The sequence below is a fragment of the Phacochoerus africanus genome, chromosome 11, assembly GCF_016906955.1.
Source record: "Phacochoerus africanus isolate WHEZ1 chromosome 11, ROS_Pafr_v1, whole genome shotgun sequence".
Classification (NCBI taxonomy): Eukaryota; Metazoa; Chordata; class Mammalia; order Artiodactyla; family Suidae; genus Phacochoerus; species Phacochoerus africanus.
The window spans coordinates 92079895-92100042 of NC_062554.1; the positions used below are offsets into that span (position 1 = coordinate 92079895).

General features: G+C 36.8%; 1 protein-coding gene across 1 annotated transcript in view; it reads right to left on the reverse strand.

The window, feature by feature from the left end:
* The window catches only part of RUNDC3B (RUN domain containing 3B), a 162062-nt gene that overhangs the window by 125707 nt on the left and 16207 nt on the right, over window positions 1–20148 (reverse strand). Inside the window, exon 2 of the mRNA XM_047753923.1 lies at window positions 5581–5696. Coding sequence (XP_047609879.1) covers window positions 5581–5696 — 116 coding nt within the window. The remainder of the gene's footprint in view (window positions 1–5580; window positions 5697–20148) is intronic.

Genomic DNA, 20148 nt, shown 5'->3' on the forward strand with positions numbered 1-20148 from the left:
AGACAGAGTTAGGGCAGTAGTGGACTTACTCCATCTTCACTGGGTGTCATAAGTTCAATTAGCTTTTTGAATTTTGAAGGCAATATTGTGGTAAAGTATACAGTATACTAAAAGATATAAGACAAATATTATCTATGCTGTCTGAAAAAGGACAGAGTAGAAAAACAAGGGAAGTTTTCTTAGGAAATTTGCCAGAGATAAGAAAAACGAAAATGATGAGCTTAGAATGCAGTAATACATAGAAAAGAAAGGAGAAAAACCACCTGTGGGAAAAGCTTATTAAGAAGTGGCTAAAGGGAGTTCCCACCGTGGCTAAGTGAAAATGAACCCTACTAGTATCCATGAGGATTTGGGTTCAATCCCTGGCCTCGCTCAGTGGGTTAACAATCTGGTGCTGCCGTGAGCTGCAATGCAGGTTGCAGATGTAGCTTGGATCCCATGTTGCTGTGGCTGTGGCATAGGCCAGCAGCTATAGCTCCAATTTGACTCCTAGCCTGGGAACTTCCATATGCCATGGTATGGCCCAAAAATAAAAAAAATTTAAAAATTAAAAAAAAAGAACTGGGTAGAAAGGAATAGAGGAAACAGAAGGAAGAGTGCAACTGAACCAGAAATTGAAATAGTTACTCAAATAATATTTCAATGGAGTAGACCTCGTCGTCAAGCAGAAAATAACGCTGTATCTACAGGAACGAAAAAGTAATTCAAAGCCAGGGCTAGAGGACAGAAATGGGTGGATTTATGTTTAAAAAAAAAAAGGATATGGAAAAAAGGGTATCTAAACTTTAAAATACATTATACTGTATTACATATATATGAATATATTATACAATGATTGTATATAATATATGTATTATAACATATAATATACAGCTATATATATGTCTACTTTTTAATTAAAAAATTTTAAATTACATGAAAATAGAGACTATTTAAAAGGAACTCATGAATACTTATACTTGGTGCCAGATTTGTTTTACCTAACTTTACATGCTTTGACCATTAAGTTTAACCGTTCAATGAAATCAAAAACAAAGACCAATGATAACTTTCAAAAAAAGAAGAGAAAGTTTTGGAATTTTCTTTACAGAGAGCAAGAATCTCTATGTGGAGTGGGAAACAGAATTTTAGGAAAATCTTTTTCCTCCCCAGACAGAGCAAGAGAAAATTAGAAATGCCTGATAAAATATAATAAGTACACTTTTAAACAAAGCAAGCACATGGAAAAAAACCTCAAGAGGTCAAAAATAAAAAACAAACAGAAAACAAGGGCATCTATTAAAACACTAAAACTGAATGCATCAAAATAGACTCAAAATACAGAAAGCAAAAATACACATATATAAGAATAACCCATTCAGAAAAACAGTTTAAAATTTCTAAGTTATTACTAGATCACACTGACAAAAATGTGACTGGCATTTGAAAAACATAATCAACAATTACAGAATACACATTCTTCTGAATATGGAACATTTACTAAAACTAATCATAAACTAGGCCATTAAGCAAATCTTACAAATTTCAATAAATGTCACACAGACCAAATTCTCTGACCATAATTCAATCAACATAGAGGTAAAAATGAAAAGGTAAAAGTTCCTATTTTCAGAAACATTAAAAATAAATGTCCAAATATCATATAAGCCAAAGAAGAAATAATATAAAGTAGAAATTATCTGAAAATGAGTAATAGTGAAAATAATACATATCCAAATTTGTAAATGTAGCCAAAGCAGTACTTGAAGAGAAAACTGAAAAGCAATCTGCTCAGATTTCAGTATAAACAGAATATACTCAAAGAAGATAAAATGGAGGAACTAATAATGCCATTAGCATGTACAAATGATCGACAGAGCCATAAATTAGTTATTTGGAAGACTAATAATAAAATTAACAAATCTCTGGCAAAGAGAAAAATAACTAACAATCAATATTAGAGACACAAGGAGTTCTTGTTGTGGCTCAAGGGTAATCAACCTGACTAGTATCCATGAGGATTCAGGTTCAATCTCTGGCCTCGCTAAGTGGGTTAAGGATCCAGCACTACCTTGAACTATGGTGTAGGCTGCAGATGCAGCTCAGCTCCCGTGTTGCTGTGGCTGTGGTGTAGGCCAGTAACTGCAGCTCCAATTTGGCCCCTAGCCTGGCAACTTCGAAATGCTGCGGGTGTGGCCCTAGAAAGATGAAAAAAAGATATATATGTTAGGGACACAAAAGAGGACCAAGTAGCTGACATTAGTGTGGAAAATAATAGCAGGTATTCACTGATGGATCTTTTGCTTCATTCTTTAACAGGAGCCTGAACTAAAGGCAGGTGGCCCTCTGTATCCATGGATTCAACCAACCGAGGGTGAAAAAAATTTTAAGTCCAGAAAGTTTCAAAAAGCAAAACTTGAATTTTCTAGGTATTGGCAACTAATCTAAATAGCATTTACATTGTATTAAGTATTGTAAGTAATCCAGAGATGATTATGCAGTCCTCCTGTATAGTTTAAATTCTTAGTTGTCAGCTATATTCCAGAAAAGTAAGACCATCATGTTATTAAGGAATTACTGCAAACAAGATTATTATGTGATTTATATGTGATTTAAAAAGCCTCCTTTTCTTCAGTAATGGGGTTTTTAGAATGAATGAAGCTTTCCACGTTACTTGTGTTATTAGCACAGCCTATATTAGCCTATGGGCGGATTTTATCTTTCTCTAAAAAAACGTGATAAATGAAATGCCCCTTTATTTCAGAAATAAAAAGTAGTTAGAGAAAAGCAAATCTTACAAACCTATGAAGTTACATATTTAAAATTTTTACTTTTATCAAGAAAAACATTGGAAAAATTAGTTGTTATATAACTAAATTTTAAGTGAACACAGGGTACCATCAAAATAATTATAAACTTCTCCAAAACGAAAAGCAATTTGCTACAAATTAGAATGCCAAAAAATAAGAAATACTACATGAAAGTTTCTAGACACTCAAATCTTTAATAAAATGCCTCATCTAGAAAGTTACAGATAATTTCATGATTCATATTTATATGAATAACAGTGACCACAACAGTTCATCTATAGGAAATTTTTTCAAAAGCATATTTTGAATTATTAATCTTACCTAGCTTAAAAAATTCACACAAATCTTACCAAATCATCTTTCTTACTGTCTTTGTCATACTAGCAGAATTCTTATCTACAAATCAAATAGAGATTCTATTTTCAACACAGTAGTTCACTGGCTTCTCAGAAATAACACTCACAATATAGAAATAAGTCTAAAAGTCTATGTCCTATGTTGTGCTAAGGCATGACTCAGAAGATGGCACAAAGACATGCAGGAGAGATCTACTTATGTGGTAGTGAGTCTGTCTAATCACTTGGCATGGAAATCTCAAATGGCCTGTTTTCTATTATAATTGTTTATGTTTTTTGTGAGCAAATCACATGCTAACTGGTATACCAAATCAAGGAAATTGAGATCTTATGATAAAACACTTAAGAACATTGACATATATCAAGCTCTACTGTATTACATATGTTTTTATATATTCATAAATTTATATATAAAATAAAAAATACCTAAATAGCAGAAATTAACACACTGTAAATCAACTATATGTCAATAAAAAATAAAAATATGATCACCACATAATATAATAACCATAACATTATTTCAAAATACTTTCAGACCCTTTGCTTTTAGAAAAACTTATTTTTTCATAAAAGGTAACATATTGACAGAAAACTTAGAAAATACAGAACAGGGAGTTCCCGTCGTGGCACAGTGGTTAATGAATCCGACTAGGAACCATGAGATTGTGGGTTCGGTCCCTGCCCTTGCTCAGTGGGTTAATGATCCGGCATTGCCATGGGCTGTGGTGTAGGTCGCAGACGCAGCTCAGATCCCGCATTCCTGAGGCTCTGGCATAGGCCAGTGGCTACGGCTCCGATTAGTCCCCTAGCCTGGGAACCTCCATATGCTGCAGGAGCGGCCCAAGAAATAGCTAAAAAGACAAAAACAAAACAAAACAAAACAAAAAACAGAAGAGCAAAAATAATAAAAAATCCTTCTTAAATACAGAATAACCAACTTCTAACAGAAAAGCACCGGTGATTTTATGTGTTCCTTTTTAAATTGCAAAGGGCTGAATGAATTCAGATTTTGTTTCCCCATTTAAACTCAACTGTTTGTTTTAAGTCCACAGAACTGTTCAACTGATTTAATAATCATAGTAAAACTTGATACTTTTGGTATCAAAAAGCACAGAACAGAATTAATCTTCAGATAAATTTGAGATTCTCATAAATTATATTACCAAAGCAGATTACTTATTTGATAATACTATACCATTAAGACCATAAACATAAAAACTTAATGTTATCAACTATAATTTATATATTTTTTAATTTATGATTTTTATTTTTTCTATTATAGTTGATCTACAATGTTCTTTCAATTCTGCTGTACAGCAAAGTGACCCATACATATATATACATACATATGTATATATATATATATACATTCTTTTTCTCACATTATCCTCCATCAAGTGCCATCATAAGTAACTAGATATAGTTCCCTGTGCTACAGAGCAGGATCTTATTGCTTATCGACTCCAAATGCAATAGTTTGCATCTACTAACTCCCAAATCCCAGTCTATCCCATTCCCTCCCCTTTCTCCTTGGTAACCACAAGTCTGTTCTCCAAGTCCCCTAAGTTTGTATATTTATTTTTTATTATTTTAAAAATATTTTATTATTTTGAAAGAACACAGCTTCCATCTTCCCTTTTATTTTAAGAGATTTGTTTCTGACATAAATGTACTCACTGATTTATTTTTAAACAGATGAAGTAGCATCTCTTTTAGATAGTTCTTTTTCTAACCTAATTACTGCTAAAATTTTTTCAAAGATTCTGAGTTTATTTTTTTGCTTTTTTAATTTTTATTTTTTGTTAGGGCCACACTTGCAGCATATGGAGGTTCCCAGGCTAGGGGTCTAGTCAGAGCTACAGCTGCCGGCCTACGCCACAGCCACAGCAACGCAAGATCTGAGTCGTGCCTGCAATCTATACCACAGCTCATGGCAACGCTGGATCTTTACCCCACTGAGCAAGGCCAGGGATCAAATCTGCAACCTCATGGTTCCTAGTCGGATTGGTTTCCGCTGCACCGCGACAGGAACTCCAAAGATTCTGAGTTTAAGGAAGATAAAATTAAGCACAAAAACCTTAATGCCTGGGGGCTTCTTTGTAAATTGATTAAAATACCATCCAGTAATCTTTGAAGATGGGTATCCTTTTAATTTAGGCTTTTAATTACACACAGAAAATTATTCTGCTTCTTGTATGTGACATTCAATATATTCAACAATTTTAATGCATCTTGGAAATGGATACATTTCCAAGAATAAAGGTTCTTTACCAGGGACATAAGCCAAAAGATCAGGCATTCTAAAATCACTTTTATGTTTCTCAAGATGCTGTGTGGCTGCTATCTAAATCACACTAGATTGTATGATTTCTAAAATTTCAAGCTGGTTAATAAAAGAACTGTTGGAAGAAAAATTAATACATTAGCACTGTTACCTTTTAGCCGGTGACTTAGAATCTGTTCCAAAATAGCTGCAAAATTATTAAATTCAGGAGAAGAATCATCAATTGTCTCAAAGCAGGATCGATCAATCAGGGTCTTCACAGAAAACCTATGAAAAAAAGGAGATTATTATTGCTTTTAAGTAGAGTTGATTCATTCACCTAATTAGGACAAATCAGAGGAAAGTAATTTGGTGAAGTATTACAGAAATATTTGATAAGATTATACATTCTGACAACTCTATTTACTCAAATTCACTCTGTAAACAGAAAATTTTACATAAATATCAGGCTTTTCATGTATACATTTGCTATCTGTGGTGACTACATTAAGACTTAGGAATAGCTCACTGTCCACACAGCCATTAAAATCAGAATAAAAAAATGATCTAAATTATTAAATCCAAAGCCATACTACTTGTTCAGAGGTTTGAGCATCAGACCAAAACACTTTAAGGGAGTTTTGGAGTGCAAAATTGAATACAATAGGATGTAAGTATTCATGAAGTGTAGCTCCAAAGTTTTTATGTGCTGTAATAGGAAAACTTATAACTCTATAAAGCATGGTCTTTTTCCTTCTCTTTGGAACGTCCTTTGTCTCTATTTTTGACTGCCAAAAATCAATGTACTTTCTAGGACTCAGCTTAAGAGCCTTATCTTCAATGAAGAATTATCCTCCTACATATTCCTAGCACAAAGTAGCATTTTACCTGTATCTCCCTTAAGAGAGGATTACAGTTTACCTGACTGCTGTTATTTGTGTTGTCTGTCTCTATCTTATTAGAAAATAAACTCCTTCAGGGCAGAAGCATATCTTCTGCATGTCTTTATTTTCCTCAGCATGTAGAACTATGCCTTGAACAATATACTCAGTAAGTACTTCTTGATTTATTTTTAAGACCTGTTTTGAAGGAATCACAAGGAAACATTTTAAAGCTAATGTCACAGCAAGACAAAAAAAAAGTTTATGATTTTCAACATGTATATCTTTGTGTAAACAGCACCAAAATCAGGATCTAGAACAGTTCTATTGCCCCTAGCGATTCCCTCAGGCTATCCCTTTATAGTCATACCCTACAAAGGGTGATACCAGAGTGCCTAAGCAAGCCTAGTCAAAAGGGTATGAGGAGAAGGGGATAACAATGAGAGCTGTCAAAAAGTTAGAAATGTAAACCACGAAGGAAATAGAGTGCAAACTGTTCTTTAGCTTTTAGGCTTATCAGCGATGCTTATTCAAGCAGGACAAAAAATACAGGAGACAAGTATAAAGGAAAATATAGAGAGATCTGTTTATATGAGTTGTATCTATCAATTTTACAATGCTAAAACTGAGAAATGTTTAAAATACAGACAGTCCTCCCTTTGTATAATAGGGCAGGGCCACATAAATGACTGCTAGCTGAAATGATGCAGAGTGATCTTAATAATCAATGAAAAAAATTACAACTGTTTTATGACCTTTATGAAATTTTTGTCAAAAGATTAAAATTTTTGGATTTCCCACTGTGGCTCAGCAGAAATGAATCAGACTAGCATCCATGAGGACATGGGTTCGATCCCTGGCCCCACTTAGTGGCTTAAGAAACCAATGTTGCTGTGAGCTGTGGTGTGGGTAGCAGATTCAGCTTGGATATGGTGTTGCTGTGGCTGTGGTGTAGGACAGCAGTTGTAGCTCCAATTCGACCCCTAGCCTGGGAACTTCCATATGCAGCTAAAAAGGAAAAAAAAAAGATTAAAAATTTCTCACTGCTGGCTATAATATATAGGGAAATGGAAAAAATTAGTCAAATATTTATCTAGTACACTGTAATTTAAAACATCAGCAATACTAATAATCTTCATTGCAGAAAAACTTTTACAATTTTTTACAAATCTTTAAAAAAGAAATTTTTTTGTGAAAAAAAGAAACTTCTTTGTAAAAAACTAATCAACAGTAGTGTGAACAGTGCTTGCTTTCTTCTCACTGTATAACAAACATGAATGAGCATGTTTTCCACACCTGGCAAACTGTCATATTCTTTTCTAAGTTTGGATAATAAGTTTCCAACATTTTATCCTTTGCACTTTCAAAGTTGTGAAAATCTCTGAAAGGACCTATAATGTGAAGAGATTTCCTAAATCATTTTCTCTGGGCCATCTTCATATACTTTCCCTCACAACCACTTTACTCATTTATATCATTATGTTCATCTTCAGTAAGTTCCTCTGGCTGAATATCTAAATTATCTTTTTGCAGCAATGTCAACATTCCCATGATAACTATTTCTTCTATGACTCCATTTATGTTCCATTCAAACTTCACTTCCAGCAATGACTGTATTTCTTTGCCACAATTTCATCTTTCTTGGCCAATTCAGTCTTTCAATTATGCATTTTTATGAAATGGCATGAGGGTTTACAACCAGGAGGCGGGAAAGCAATGTTAACTACAGGGTTTTTTGTTTGTTTGTTTTTCTTTTTAGGGCTGAACCCGCGGTATATGGAGGTTCCCAGGCTAGGGGTCGAATCAGAGCTACGGCTGCCAGCCTACACCACAGCCACAGCAATGCCGTGGCTGCGACCTACACCACAGCTCATGGCAAGGCCAGGGATTGAACCCACAACCTCATGGTTCCTAGCTGGATTCATTCCCGCTGCGCCATGAGAGGAACTCCACAACTACAGGTTTTGATTTCTGTGTATGAAGTATTAACAGATGCGTAGTGACCCATCCTAGACAGATTTTGAAAGAAGGGATGTGTTTGGTCACTAAACATGATGTGCATTTCTTATTTACACAGTGATCCATGGACTAAAGAGACAGCAGTCAAATTTTATTTTATGCAATTACTCATAGTTAATATACAATGGTAGTCAAATCAGAACCATTTGGTTGTAGGATTGGTATTATTTAACTAAATTGTAGCAACTAAAATTAGTGTGTATTGAAGTTCCCTTTATGGCTCCATGGTAACAAAAGAGACTAGTATCCATGAGGACATGGGTTCAATCCCCAGCCTTGCTCAGTGGGTTAACGATCTGGCGTTGCCATGAACTGTGGTGTAAATTGCAGACAAGGCTTGGATCCTGTGTTGCTGTGGTGAAGGCCAGCAGCTGCAGCTCTGATTCAGCCCCTAGCCTGGGAACTTCTATATGCTGTGGGTTCGGCCCTAAAACAAACAAACAAACAAAAAAAAAAACCAGTCAGTATTGGAACTGTGCCAAGTGAAGACTACATTACAGATTAATTACAAACAAAATAAACTCATTACAATGTTAGTATAAATATTATTAAAACAATAGTGACAAAGTAATCTATCTTTTTAGAAAAGTATAGCATCTAAGACAGTAATGTACATAGGTGAAATGAAGTGAAAATTAAACTTAATGATAAAAAATAAGAGAGTGCTTATTTCATAAAAAAAAAATGAAGGTAGAACTCAATTTCCACCTGTAACAGTCTGATAAGACTTTTGTCACTATTGTCCTTCAGGAATAACACAAAATTACCTAACAAATGTTCGTTGTAAATGTAATGGGAAGAAAAAGCCACAGAGAGTAACAAATATATTTCTGTAGCATCAAGAACCATACACAAATCTATTAGCAGTCAATAAAATATGAGTCTTTTTTGGTTCCTAGTCGGATTCGTCAACCACTGAGCCACGACGGGAACTCTAATATGAGTCTTTTTGGGGGCCGCTCTCACAGCATGTAGAAGCTCCCAAGATAGGGAATGAAGCTGTACCACTGCATCAAACCAGTGACAATGCCAGATCCTTAACCTGCTGAGACCACCAAGGAACTCTGAAATTTGAGTCTTTATATTATGTATTAGTATAGATTATCTTCTATAGACAACATTATCTGGAGTTCCCATTGTGACTCAGTGGTAACGACCCCAACTAGTATCCATGAGGATGGGGGTTCAATCCCTGGCCCCGCTTAGTGGGTTAAGGATCCAGTGTTGTTGTGAGCTGCTGTGTAGGTCACAGACACAGCTCGGATGTGGTGTTACTGTGGCTGTGGCTGGCAACTACAGCTCCAATTTGACCTCTAGCCTGAGAACTTCCATATTCCACAGGTACAACCCTAAAAAGACCAAAAAAAAAAAAAGAAAAAAGGAAGATATTATCTGCATGACAAAAAACCTAAAATGGTAAATCTCACAGCACTGTAATAGTTTTAACTCAGTCTATGACTAAAAACTGAAACAAAAGCAAAGTGCAAATATCCCAAAGCACATCATTAGATGCAGCTTTTGTTATTTCCAAGCATGAAGATATTTTAAAGGTAAGAAGCCCTTTTATTTTTCATTAATTAATTAAATTTATTTATTTGCTTTTTAGGGTCGCATTTGCTGCATATGGAGGTTCCCAGGCTAGGGGTCAAATTGGAATTGTAGCTGCTGGTCTATGAAACCGCTACAGCAATGCAGGATCCGAGCCACATCTGCAACCTACACCACAGCTCACTGCAACACTGGATCCTTAACCCACTGAGCAAGGCCAGGGATCAAACCTGTGTCCTGATGGATGCCAGTCAGATTCGTTAACTGCTGAGCCACGGCAGGAACTCCCAAGAACGCCTTTTAAATAATTTCTATTATAATAAGGTTAATAATGAAGAAAAATTATGTCTCCTGGCATTGCTTCATTATTTATTGCCTGATAACACAATCCAAAACTTCAGAAGGCAAATAGTTCCTTAGAGTCCATGTTTTGCTTATAGCTAGCTGAGTCTTCCCACTCAACATTCACTTCTCTAGAGTCATGTGGCTAGCTTCATTTTGCCAGAATAGTGGGAATCTCTTCCTCCATAACATAGTAACTAAGACTCTTTATAAAAATCAATCTGTAAAAAGAATTTTAATACATCCAAAAAATATCACACAGATGCTGAGCTATTTCCTGATAATGATGACATTAATATTAGTCATCTATTTCCCAAAGAAGACTAAATTTTAAAATAATTAAATGACAATTTGATGAATATCTAAAAATACCAAATCAAGTCTAAGTAACAGCTTTTACATAAGAATTAAAAAATCAGAAATTTACATAAAGGATCTTTTAATTAAGTGCATTTTTTTGAAATGTCTCTGTCTTAGAAGACTCTTTCCCACCTTCAATGTCCAAAGGAAATTTTTGTAATCTTAGTAATAAGAGTGAGTTCCTGTCATGGCTCAGTGGTAATGAACCTGACTACTATCCACAAGGACACAGGTTCGAACCCTGGCGTTGCTTAGTGGGTTAAGGATATAGTGTTGCGATGAGCTGTGGTGTAGGTCACTGACAAGGCTCAGATGTGGCTCTGCTGTAGCTGTGGTGTAGGTTGGCAGCTGCAGGTCCAATTTGACCCCTAGCCTGGGTATTTCCATATGTCACAAGTGCAGTCCAGAAAAAAAAAAAAATGGAAAAAAAAAGAGAGAGAAAGGAGTAAGAAAGAATGATGGTGACTAAAACCATCAGCTTAAGAAAGCAGACTACCTTTATCCTTTTGGCAACATACTAAGAAAATGAGATGGTTATCAAAGCTATGTTTAAGAAGTCTTCTTTGGAGTTCCCGTCATGGCACAGTGGTTAACGAATCCGACTAGGAACCATGAGGTTGCGGGTTCAGTCCCTGCCCTTGCTCAGTGGGTTAACGATCCGGCCTTGCCGTGAGCTGTGGTGTAGGTTGCAGACGCGGCTCGGATCCCGCGTTGCTGTGGCTCTGGTGTAGGCCAGCAGCTACAGCTCCGATTTGACCCCTAGCCTGGGAACCTCCATATGCCGAGGGAGCGGCCCAAGAAATGGCAAAAAGACAAAAAGAAATCTTCCTTACAACTATATTAAATTAATTCCTTCCACAGTTCATAGGTTTATAACATAAGTATAACAAAAAATTAAAAAGCAAAAAAAATGTGACAAAAGGTAAATTTTAAGAATAATAAAATTCCTTTTTAAAATATCTGCACTCCTTATTAGAAAGAAACCATTTAAAAAGTAGACTTTCATCCTTAAAGCCCCGCATTAGTAATCTACACATATGTATTCACATATATACAGAGCAGTTGAGTAGCAAAGAAATGTACTCCCATCTCTTTACAACAAGCTTATATAATTTTAACCATATACCAAATATGCTTCAGAAAAAAATTAATTTCACAAAAAACAGATTTTATTATCTATACTGTTATATCCCTCTACATGGAATTATACCTGAAGATAACTAAACTACATAAAAGTTTCTAGAATCCTATTTCAAAACTAAAAGGGGTTCAGAAAAGTTACAATCATTCATAAGAGTGAAATTATTAAATAGAAAATAAGTATCCAAAGTGTGATAGAGTAGTCTTTCCATTACTTCACACCAAATTTAGAGGGTTCCTTTTATTGCTAGCACTCTTTATCAAGGGGTGAGGTAACTGTCCTCTGCCATGAATATAATATCCATCATTAATAATCAACAAGGAGTTGCCAAGAGAGATGATACAACCCACCTCAAATGTAATGTGAAATAGTGATTATGGATGATAATGAGCACAGTCCAGATATCTGTTCATTGGAAGGCTTATTTCTTTTCTTATATTTTATACCAGAAACCTCATATCTTTTTCAATCAGCCATTTTCCTTCATTTTTTCAAGTTTTATGCAAGTTAAGAATTCCCAACCAGCATGTGGTTCCCTTTTATTTTCTGTAATTTTAATCTCTTTTATAAACAGAAAAAATACTTTTCACCTATCTGTTTAGCAGGGGTCTACAGATTACTACCAAACAAGCCAAATCCGAACAATTGCCTGTTTCTATAAATGAAGTTTCATCAGAACACAGAAGAAAAAGTTCCAACCATCTTCTCTGGAATATGTACCCTGAAACTCCAAAGTTGTTTTTTTTTTCCACCCACTTTTTACGGCTGCACTTGCAGCATATGGAGGTTTCCAGGCTAGGGGTCATGTCAGAGCTACAGCTGCTGGCCCACACAACAGCCACAGCAACGTAGAATCTGAGCTGCATCTGCGACCTACACCACAGCTCACAGCAATGCCAGATCCTTAATGCACTGAGCGAGGCCAGGGATCGAACCCACCACTAGTTGGATTCGTTTCTTCTTGCTGCAATGGGAACTCCCTCAAAAGTCGTTTTTCGTATAGTGTGTATGTATCATTTTAAAAAATTTCACTCAATATAAAAATCAAAAGGAAAGAGAGAAATGTTTTAAAATAGTTTCAGTTCCCATTGTGGCTTAGTGGAAACAAACCTGACTAGTATCTATGAATGCAGGTTCAATACTTGGTCCTGCTCAGTGGATTAGGGATCTGGTATTGCCCTGAGCTGTAGTGTAGTTCAAAGATGCAGTCAGATCTGGCGTTGCTGTGACTCTGGTGAAGGCTAGCAGCTGAGGCTCTGATTTGACCCCTAGCCTGCAAACCTTCATTGCTGTGGGTGCAGCCCTAAAATCTTTTTAAAAAAATTATCTAAAAGTAGAAAGTAGCAGAGACAGGATTAAGACAGCAGAGTACAAGGACTGGAGCTCACTTTCTCTCATAAAAACATCAATAATCACAAGCAACTGCTGAACATCATTCAACCAAACAGACTACAAACTATCAAAAAAAGATAACCTACTCCAGAAGACAGAGAGGAGGCCACATCAGGATGGCGGGGGGGGGGCAATTACACGATATAAGGAACCCCATACCGGCTGGGTGGGCAGTAACTGTACCACAGCAACTCATCTATAGGAGTGAGAGTTCTGAGCCCCATGTCAGGTCTGGCATTGGGAGAAGGAGCCCTCAGAGCATTTGGCATTGAAGGCCAGTGGAGCTCCATGGGATGGGAGAAACAGAGACTCCATTCTTAGAAGGCACACACAGGCTTTCATGTGCACTGAGTCCCAGGGCAAAGCAGAGACTCCACAGGAATCTGGGTCAGACCTGACTGAGTTCTTGGAGGATCTCCTGGGAAAATGGGGGGGTTGACTGTGGCTGATGGTGAGGGGTATGGACATTCGAGGCAAAGGTCTTGGGAATAATCATCAGGGTGTGCTCCTCTGGACATGGTGATGTTGGAAAAATCTGGCCCCACCCATCAAAGCTGAGAAGCCCCAGGCCAAACAATAATCTGGGAGGGAACATAGTTCCACCCATCAGCAAACAGCCTGCCTAACTCCCCCAAGCACACAGCCACCTCTAATTTCACCCATAGAAAAATCCCCATCCATCAGAGGGATAAGAATCAGCTCCACCTACCAGTGGGCAGCCACCAGTCCTTCCCATTAGGAAGCCTACAGAAAGCCCTCATACCAACTTCAGCCGCAAGGGAGCTTGACATCAGAAGCAAGAGAAGCTACAACTCTATTGTCTGCAAAAAGGAGACCACACCAAAAATCTATATGAAATGAAAAGGCAAAGATTATGACTCAGGGGAGCAAGAAAACAACCTCCATGAAAAAGACTTTAGACTGATGATAGTGAAGATAATTCAAGATTTGGAAGTAAACTGGAAGCAAAGATTGATAAATTGCAAGAAATATTGAGCAAAGAAGTACAAGATTTAAGGATTAAGCAGGCAGAGATGCAAAATACAATAACTGAAATAAAAAATTCACTAGGAGCAACCAACAACAGAATACAGGAGGCAGAAGAACGAGTAAGTGAGGTGGAAGACAGACTAGTGGAAATCACTGATGTGGAACAGAAAAGAGAAAATAAATGAAGACGGTCTAAGAGAGCTCTGGGACAATGTTAAATGCACCAACATCTGTATTACAGGGGTGACAAAAGGCAAAGAGAAAGGGACAGAAAAAATATTTGAAGAGATAATAGCCCAAAACATGCCTAAAATGGGAAAGGAATTGCTCAAATCAAGGAAGCACAAGTACCATATAAAATAAACCCAAGGAAGAACACCATGAGACACATGTTAATCAAACTGACCAAAATTAAAAACAAAGAGAAAATAATGAAAGCAGCTAGGGAAAAGAAACAAACAACATAGAGGGAACCCCAATAAGGTTATCGGCAGATTTTCCAGCAGAAACTCTGCAGGCCAGAAGGGAGTGGCATGATACACTTAAAAGTGATGAAAGGAAAAACCCTCCAAACAAGATTACTCTACCAGCAAGGCTCGCATTCAGATTTGAAAGAGAAACCAAAAGCATTAGAAATAAGCAAAAGCTAAGAGAATTCAGCACCACTAAACCAGCTTTAAAACAAATACTAAAGGACCTTCTCTAGGTGGAAAAGAAAAGGCCATAACTGGAAACAAAAATATGACAAATGACAAGGCTCATCAGTAAAGGCAAATATATAAGTAAAGGAAGGAAATCATTCCCACACAAAAATGCTACCCAAATCAGAAATCATGAGAAAATGAGGGTAAAAATGTAGGGCACTGGAGATTCACTTGCAATTAAGAGACCAACAACTTAAAACAATCTTGCATTCATATAGACTCCAGCATCTAAACTTCAGGGTAACTGCAAATCAAAAATCTACAAAAGATAAACACACAAATAAGAAAAGGTAATCCAAACACAACACTAAAGATAGTCATCAAAACATAAGAGAGGAGAAAAGGAGGGAGAAAAAAGACCAAGAAAAAAAAAAACAATTAACAAAACATCAATAAGAACATACATATCAATAATTTCCTTAAATGTAAATGCACTGAGTGCCCCAACCAAAAGACACAGACTGGCTGAATGGATACAAAAACAATATCCATGTATATGCTGTCTTCAAGAGACCTATGTCAGTTCTAGGGACACATACAAATTGAAAGTGAGAGGATGGAAGAATATTCCTTGCAAATGGAAATCAAAAGAAAGCTGGAGTAACAATACGCATATCAGACAAAATAGATTCTAAAATAAAGAATGTTACATAAGTGGCAAGGAAAGACATTACATAATGATCAAAGGATCAATCCAAGAAGATGTAACAATTGTAAACATATATGCACCCAACACAGGATCACCTCAATATATAAGGCAACTGCTAACTGCCTTAAAAGGAGAAATTGACAATAACACAGTAATAGCAGGGGATTTTAACACCCCACTTACGGCAATGGACAAATCATCCAGCCAGAAAATCAACGAGGAAACACAGGCCTTAAATGATGCATCAGACCAGATGGACTTAACAGATATTTATAGAATATTCCATCCAGGAGTTCCCATCATGGTTCAGTGGAAACAAATCTGACTGACCATGAGGACATAGGTTCAATCCCTGGCCTTGCTCAGTGGGTTAAGGATCCAGAGTTGCTGTGATCTGTGGTGTAGGTCACCCATGTGATGTGGATCCCATGTTGCTTGCGGCTGTGGTGTAGGCAGGCAGGTACAGCTCTAATTAGACCCCTAGCCTGGGAACCTCCATATGCCATAGGTGCAGCCCTAAAAAGACAAAAGAAGAAGAATATTCCATCCAAAAGCAGAAACACATTCTTCTGTAGTGCACACGGAACATTCTCTAGGATGGATGGCATTTCTGGCCACAAATCAAGCCCTGGTAAATTTAAGAAAATCTTATCAAGCATCTTTTCTGACCATAATGCTATATGACTAGAAATCAACAATTAAAAAAAAAACTGCAAAAAACACAAACACATGGAGACTAAACAACATGCTTCTAAACAACCAATGGATCACTGAAGAACTCCAAGAAGAAATTTAAAAATATCTAGAAGCAAATGACAACAAAGACACAACTATCCAAAACCTATGGAATGCAGCAAAAGTACTTCTAGAGGGAAGTTTATAGCAATACAAGCCTACCTCAGGAAATAAGAAAAAGCTCAAATACACAACCTAACTTTACACCTAAAGCAACTAAAGGAGAACAGACAAGACCCAGCGTTAGGAAAAGGAAAGAAATCATAAAGATCAGAGCAGAAATAAATGAAAAAGAAATGAATAAAACCATAGAAAAGATCGATGAATCTAAAAGCTGGTTATTTAAAAAGATCAACAAAATTGATAAGCCCTTAGCCAGACTCACCAAGAGAAAAAGAGAGAGGACTAAAATCAATAAAATCAGAAATGAAGTTACAACGGACATGACAGAAATACAAAGGATCCTAAGTGACTACCACAAGCAACTATAGGCCACTAAAATGGTCAGCCTAGAAGAAATGGACAAATTCTTAGAAAAGTACAATCTTCCAAGACTAAACCAAGACAAAATAGAAGAGATGAACGGGCCAATCACAAGTACTGAAATTGAAACTGTTATTTAAAAACATTCAACAAACAAAAGTCCAGGACCAGATGGCTTCACAGGCAAATTCTGTCAACATTTAGAGAAGAGCTAACACCTCTCCTTCTGAAACTATTCCAAAAAATTGCAGAGGAAGGAAAACTCCCAAACTCTTTCTAGGAGGCCACCATCACCCTGATAGCAAATCTTACAGAGATACCACACACAAAAAAGAAAATTACAGGCCAGTATCACTGATGAACATAGATGCAAAAATCCTCAACAAAATACTAGCAAACTGAATCCAACAATACAGTAAAAGGACTGTACACCAAGATCAAATAGGTTTCATTCCAGGGATGCAAGGATTAGTCAATATCCACAAATCAATGTGATACACTGTTAATGATACACCACATTAAAAAACTGAATAATAAAAACGATATGACCCTCTCAATAGAGGCAGAAAAAGCCTTGGACAAAATCCAAAACCCATTTCTGATTAAAAAAAAAAATAAAACCTCTAGAAAGTGGGCATAGAGGGAACGTACCACAATATAATAAAGGCCATATATGACAAACCCACAGCTAACATCATTCTCAATGGTGATAAAATGAAAGAATTCCCACTGATATCAGGAACAAGACAAGGAGACTGCTCTCACCACCACTATTTGACATAGTTTTGGAAGTCCTAGCCACAGCAATCAGAGAAGAAAAAGAAATAAGAGGAATCCAATTTGGAAAGGAAGAAGTAAAACTATCACTGATTGCAGATGACATAATACTATACCTAGAAAATCCTAAAGATGTTACCAGAAAACTCTGAGAGCTCATCAATGAATTTGGCAAAGCTGTAGGATACAAAATTAATACACAGAAATTGACTGCATTTCTATATAGTAACAATGAAAGATCAGAAAGAGAAATTAGGGAAACATCCCATTTGCCACTGTATCAAGAAGAATAAAACACCTAGGAACAAACCAACCTAAAGAGACAAAAGACCTGTACTCTGAAAACTATAAGACACTGATGAAAGAAATCAAAGATTCCACAAACACATGGAAAGGCATACCATGCTCTTGGACTGGAAGAATCAATATTGCCAAAATGACTATACTACCCAAGGCAATCTACAGATTCAATGCAATCCCTATCAAACAACCAATGTAATTTTTCACAGAACAAGAACAAAATACTTTAAAGTTTGTTTGGAAGTATAAAAGACCCAGAATAGCCAAAGCCATCCTGAGGGAAAAAAAAATGGAGCTGGAGGAATCAAGGTCCCTGGCTCCAGACTATACTACAAAGCTACAGTCATCAAAACAGTATGGTACTGGCACAGAAACAGAAATAAATATCGGTGGAACAGGATAGAAAGCCCAGAATTAATCCCACACACCTACAGTCAACTAATCTGTGACAAAGGAGACATATATAAAGGACAAAAGACAGTCCCTTCAACAGCGGTGCTGGAAAACTAGACATATAAAAGAAGGAAATTTAAACACTTCCTAACACCATACATAAAAATAAACTCAAAATGATTGAAAGACTTAAATATAAAACTGGATACTATACAACTCTTAGAGAAAACATAGACCAAACACTCTCTGACATAAACTGCAAGAATTTCTTCTCAGATCCACCTTCTAGAGTAATGACAACAAAAACAACAACAAACAAATGGGACCTAGGTGAACTTAAAAGTTTTGGTACAGCAAATGAAACCCTAAACAAAACAAAAAGATAACCCATATTGGGAGAAAATATATGCAAATAAATCAACTGACAAGGGATTAATCTCCAAAATATATAAACACCTCAATATAAAAAAAAAAAAAGCCCAAAATATCCCATCAAAAAAGTTGCAGGGAGTTCCCGTCGTGGCGCAGTGGTTAACGAACCCGACTAGGAACCATGAGGTTGCGGGTTCGATCCCTGCCCTTGCTCAGTGGGTTAACGATCTGGCGTTGCCGTGAGCTGTGGTGTAGGTTGCAGACGCGGCTCGGATCCCGCGTTGCTGTGGCTCTGGCGTAGGCGGCCACAGCTCCGATTTGACCCCTAGCCTGGGAACCTCCATATGCCGAGGGAGCGGCCCAAGAAATAGCAAACGGCAAAAAAAAAAAAAAAAAAAGTTGCAGATCTAAACATACAATTCTCCAAAGAAGACGCAGAGATGGCCAAAAAACATATAAAAAGATGTTCAACATCAGTAATTATTAGAGAATTGCAAACCAAAACTATTATGAGGTAACACCTTACACCAGTCAGAATGGCCATCATTAAAATGTCTACAAATAATAAGTGCTGGAGAGGGTGTGAAGAAAAGGTGACCCTCTTAAACTGTTGGTGGGAATGTAAATTGGTGCAACCACTATGGAAATCAGTACGGAGATTCCTCAAAAAATAAAAATAAAATTAGCGTTTGATCCAGCAATCCCACTCCTGTGCATCTATCCAGAGAAAACCATGACTCAAAAAGATACATGTACTCCAATGTTCACTGCAGCACTGTACACAATAGTCAAGACATGGAAGCATCCTGAATGTCCATCAAGAGAGGAGTGGATAAAGAACATGCGGTACATATACACAATGAAATATCACCCAGCCATGAAAAGGAATGAAATAATGGCATTTGCAGCAACATGGATGGACTTAGAAATTATCATTTAAGTTAAGTTAGTCAGTGAGACACCACATCATATAATACCACTGATATGTGGTATCTAAAAATAAGATACAATGAACTTAGCAGAACAGATACTGACTCACAGACTTTGAAAAACTTATGGTTTCCAAAGGAGACACGTTGTGGGGTAGGAGAGGATGGGCTGGGGGTTTGAGATGGAAATGCTGTAAAATTGGGTTGTGATGATCATTGCACAGCTACAAATGTAATACAATTAATTCAGTTAAAAAAAATGTTCAAACCAAGAAAACTTCCCATCTGAAAAATCTCATTTGACTTTTTATATGAAAGAACTCCTACTTAAAATCATTTTAATAAAGAATAACTAGGAGTTCCTGTCGTGGCTCAGCGGAAACCAGCCCAACTAGTATCCATGAGGATGTGGGTTCGATCCCTGGCCTGGTTCAGTGGCTAAGGATCCAGTGTTGCTGTGAGCTGTGGTGTAGGTCGCAGACATAGCTTGGATTCGGTGTTGCTGTGACTGTGGTATAGGCCAGCAGGTACAACTCCAATTTGACCCCTAGCTTGGGAACCTCCATATGCCACAGGTGCAGCCCTAAAAACACAAAAAAATAAAGTAAAAAAAATAAAGAGTAACTATATACTTGGATCATACCTCCCCTTGGAATCCAATTCTTCTTTATCCAAGGACAAATGAAAATATATAAATAACATATTTTAGCAGAGGTAAGCTCCTA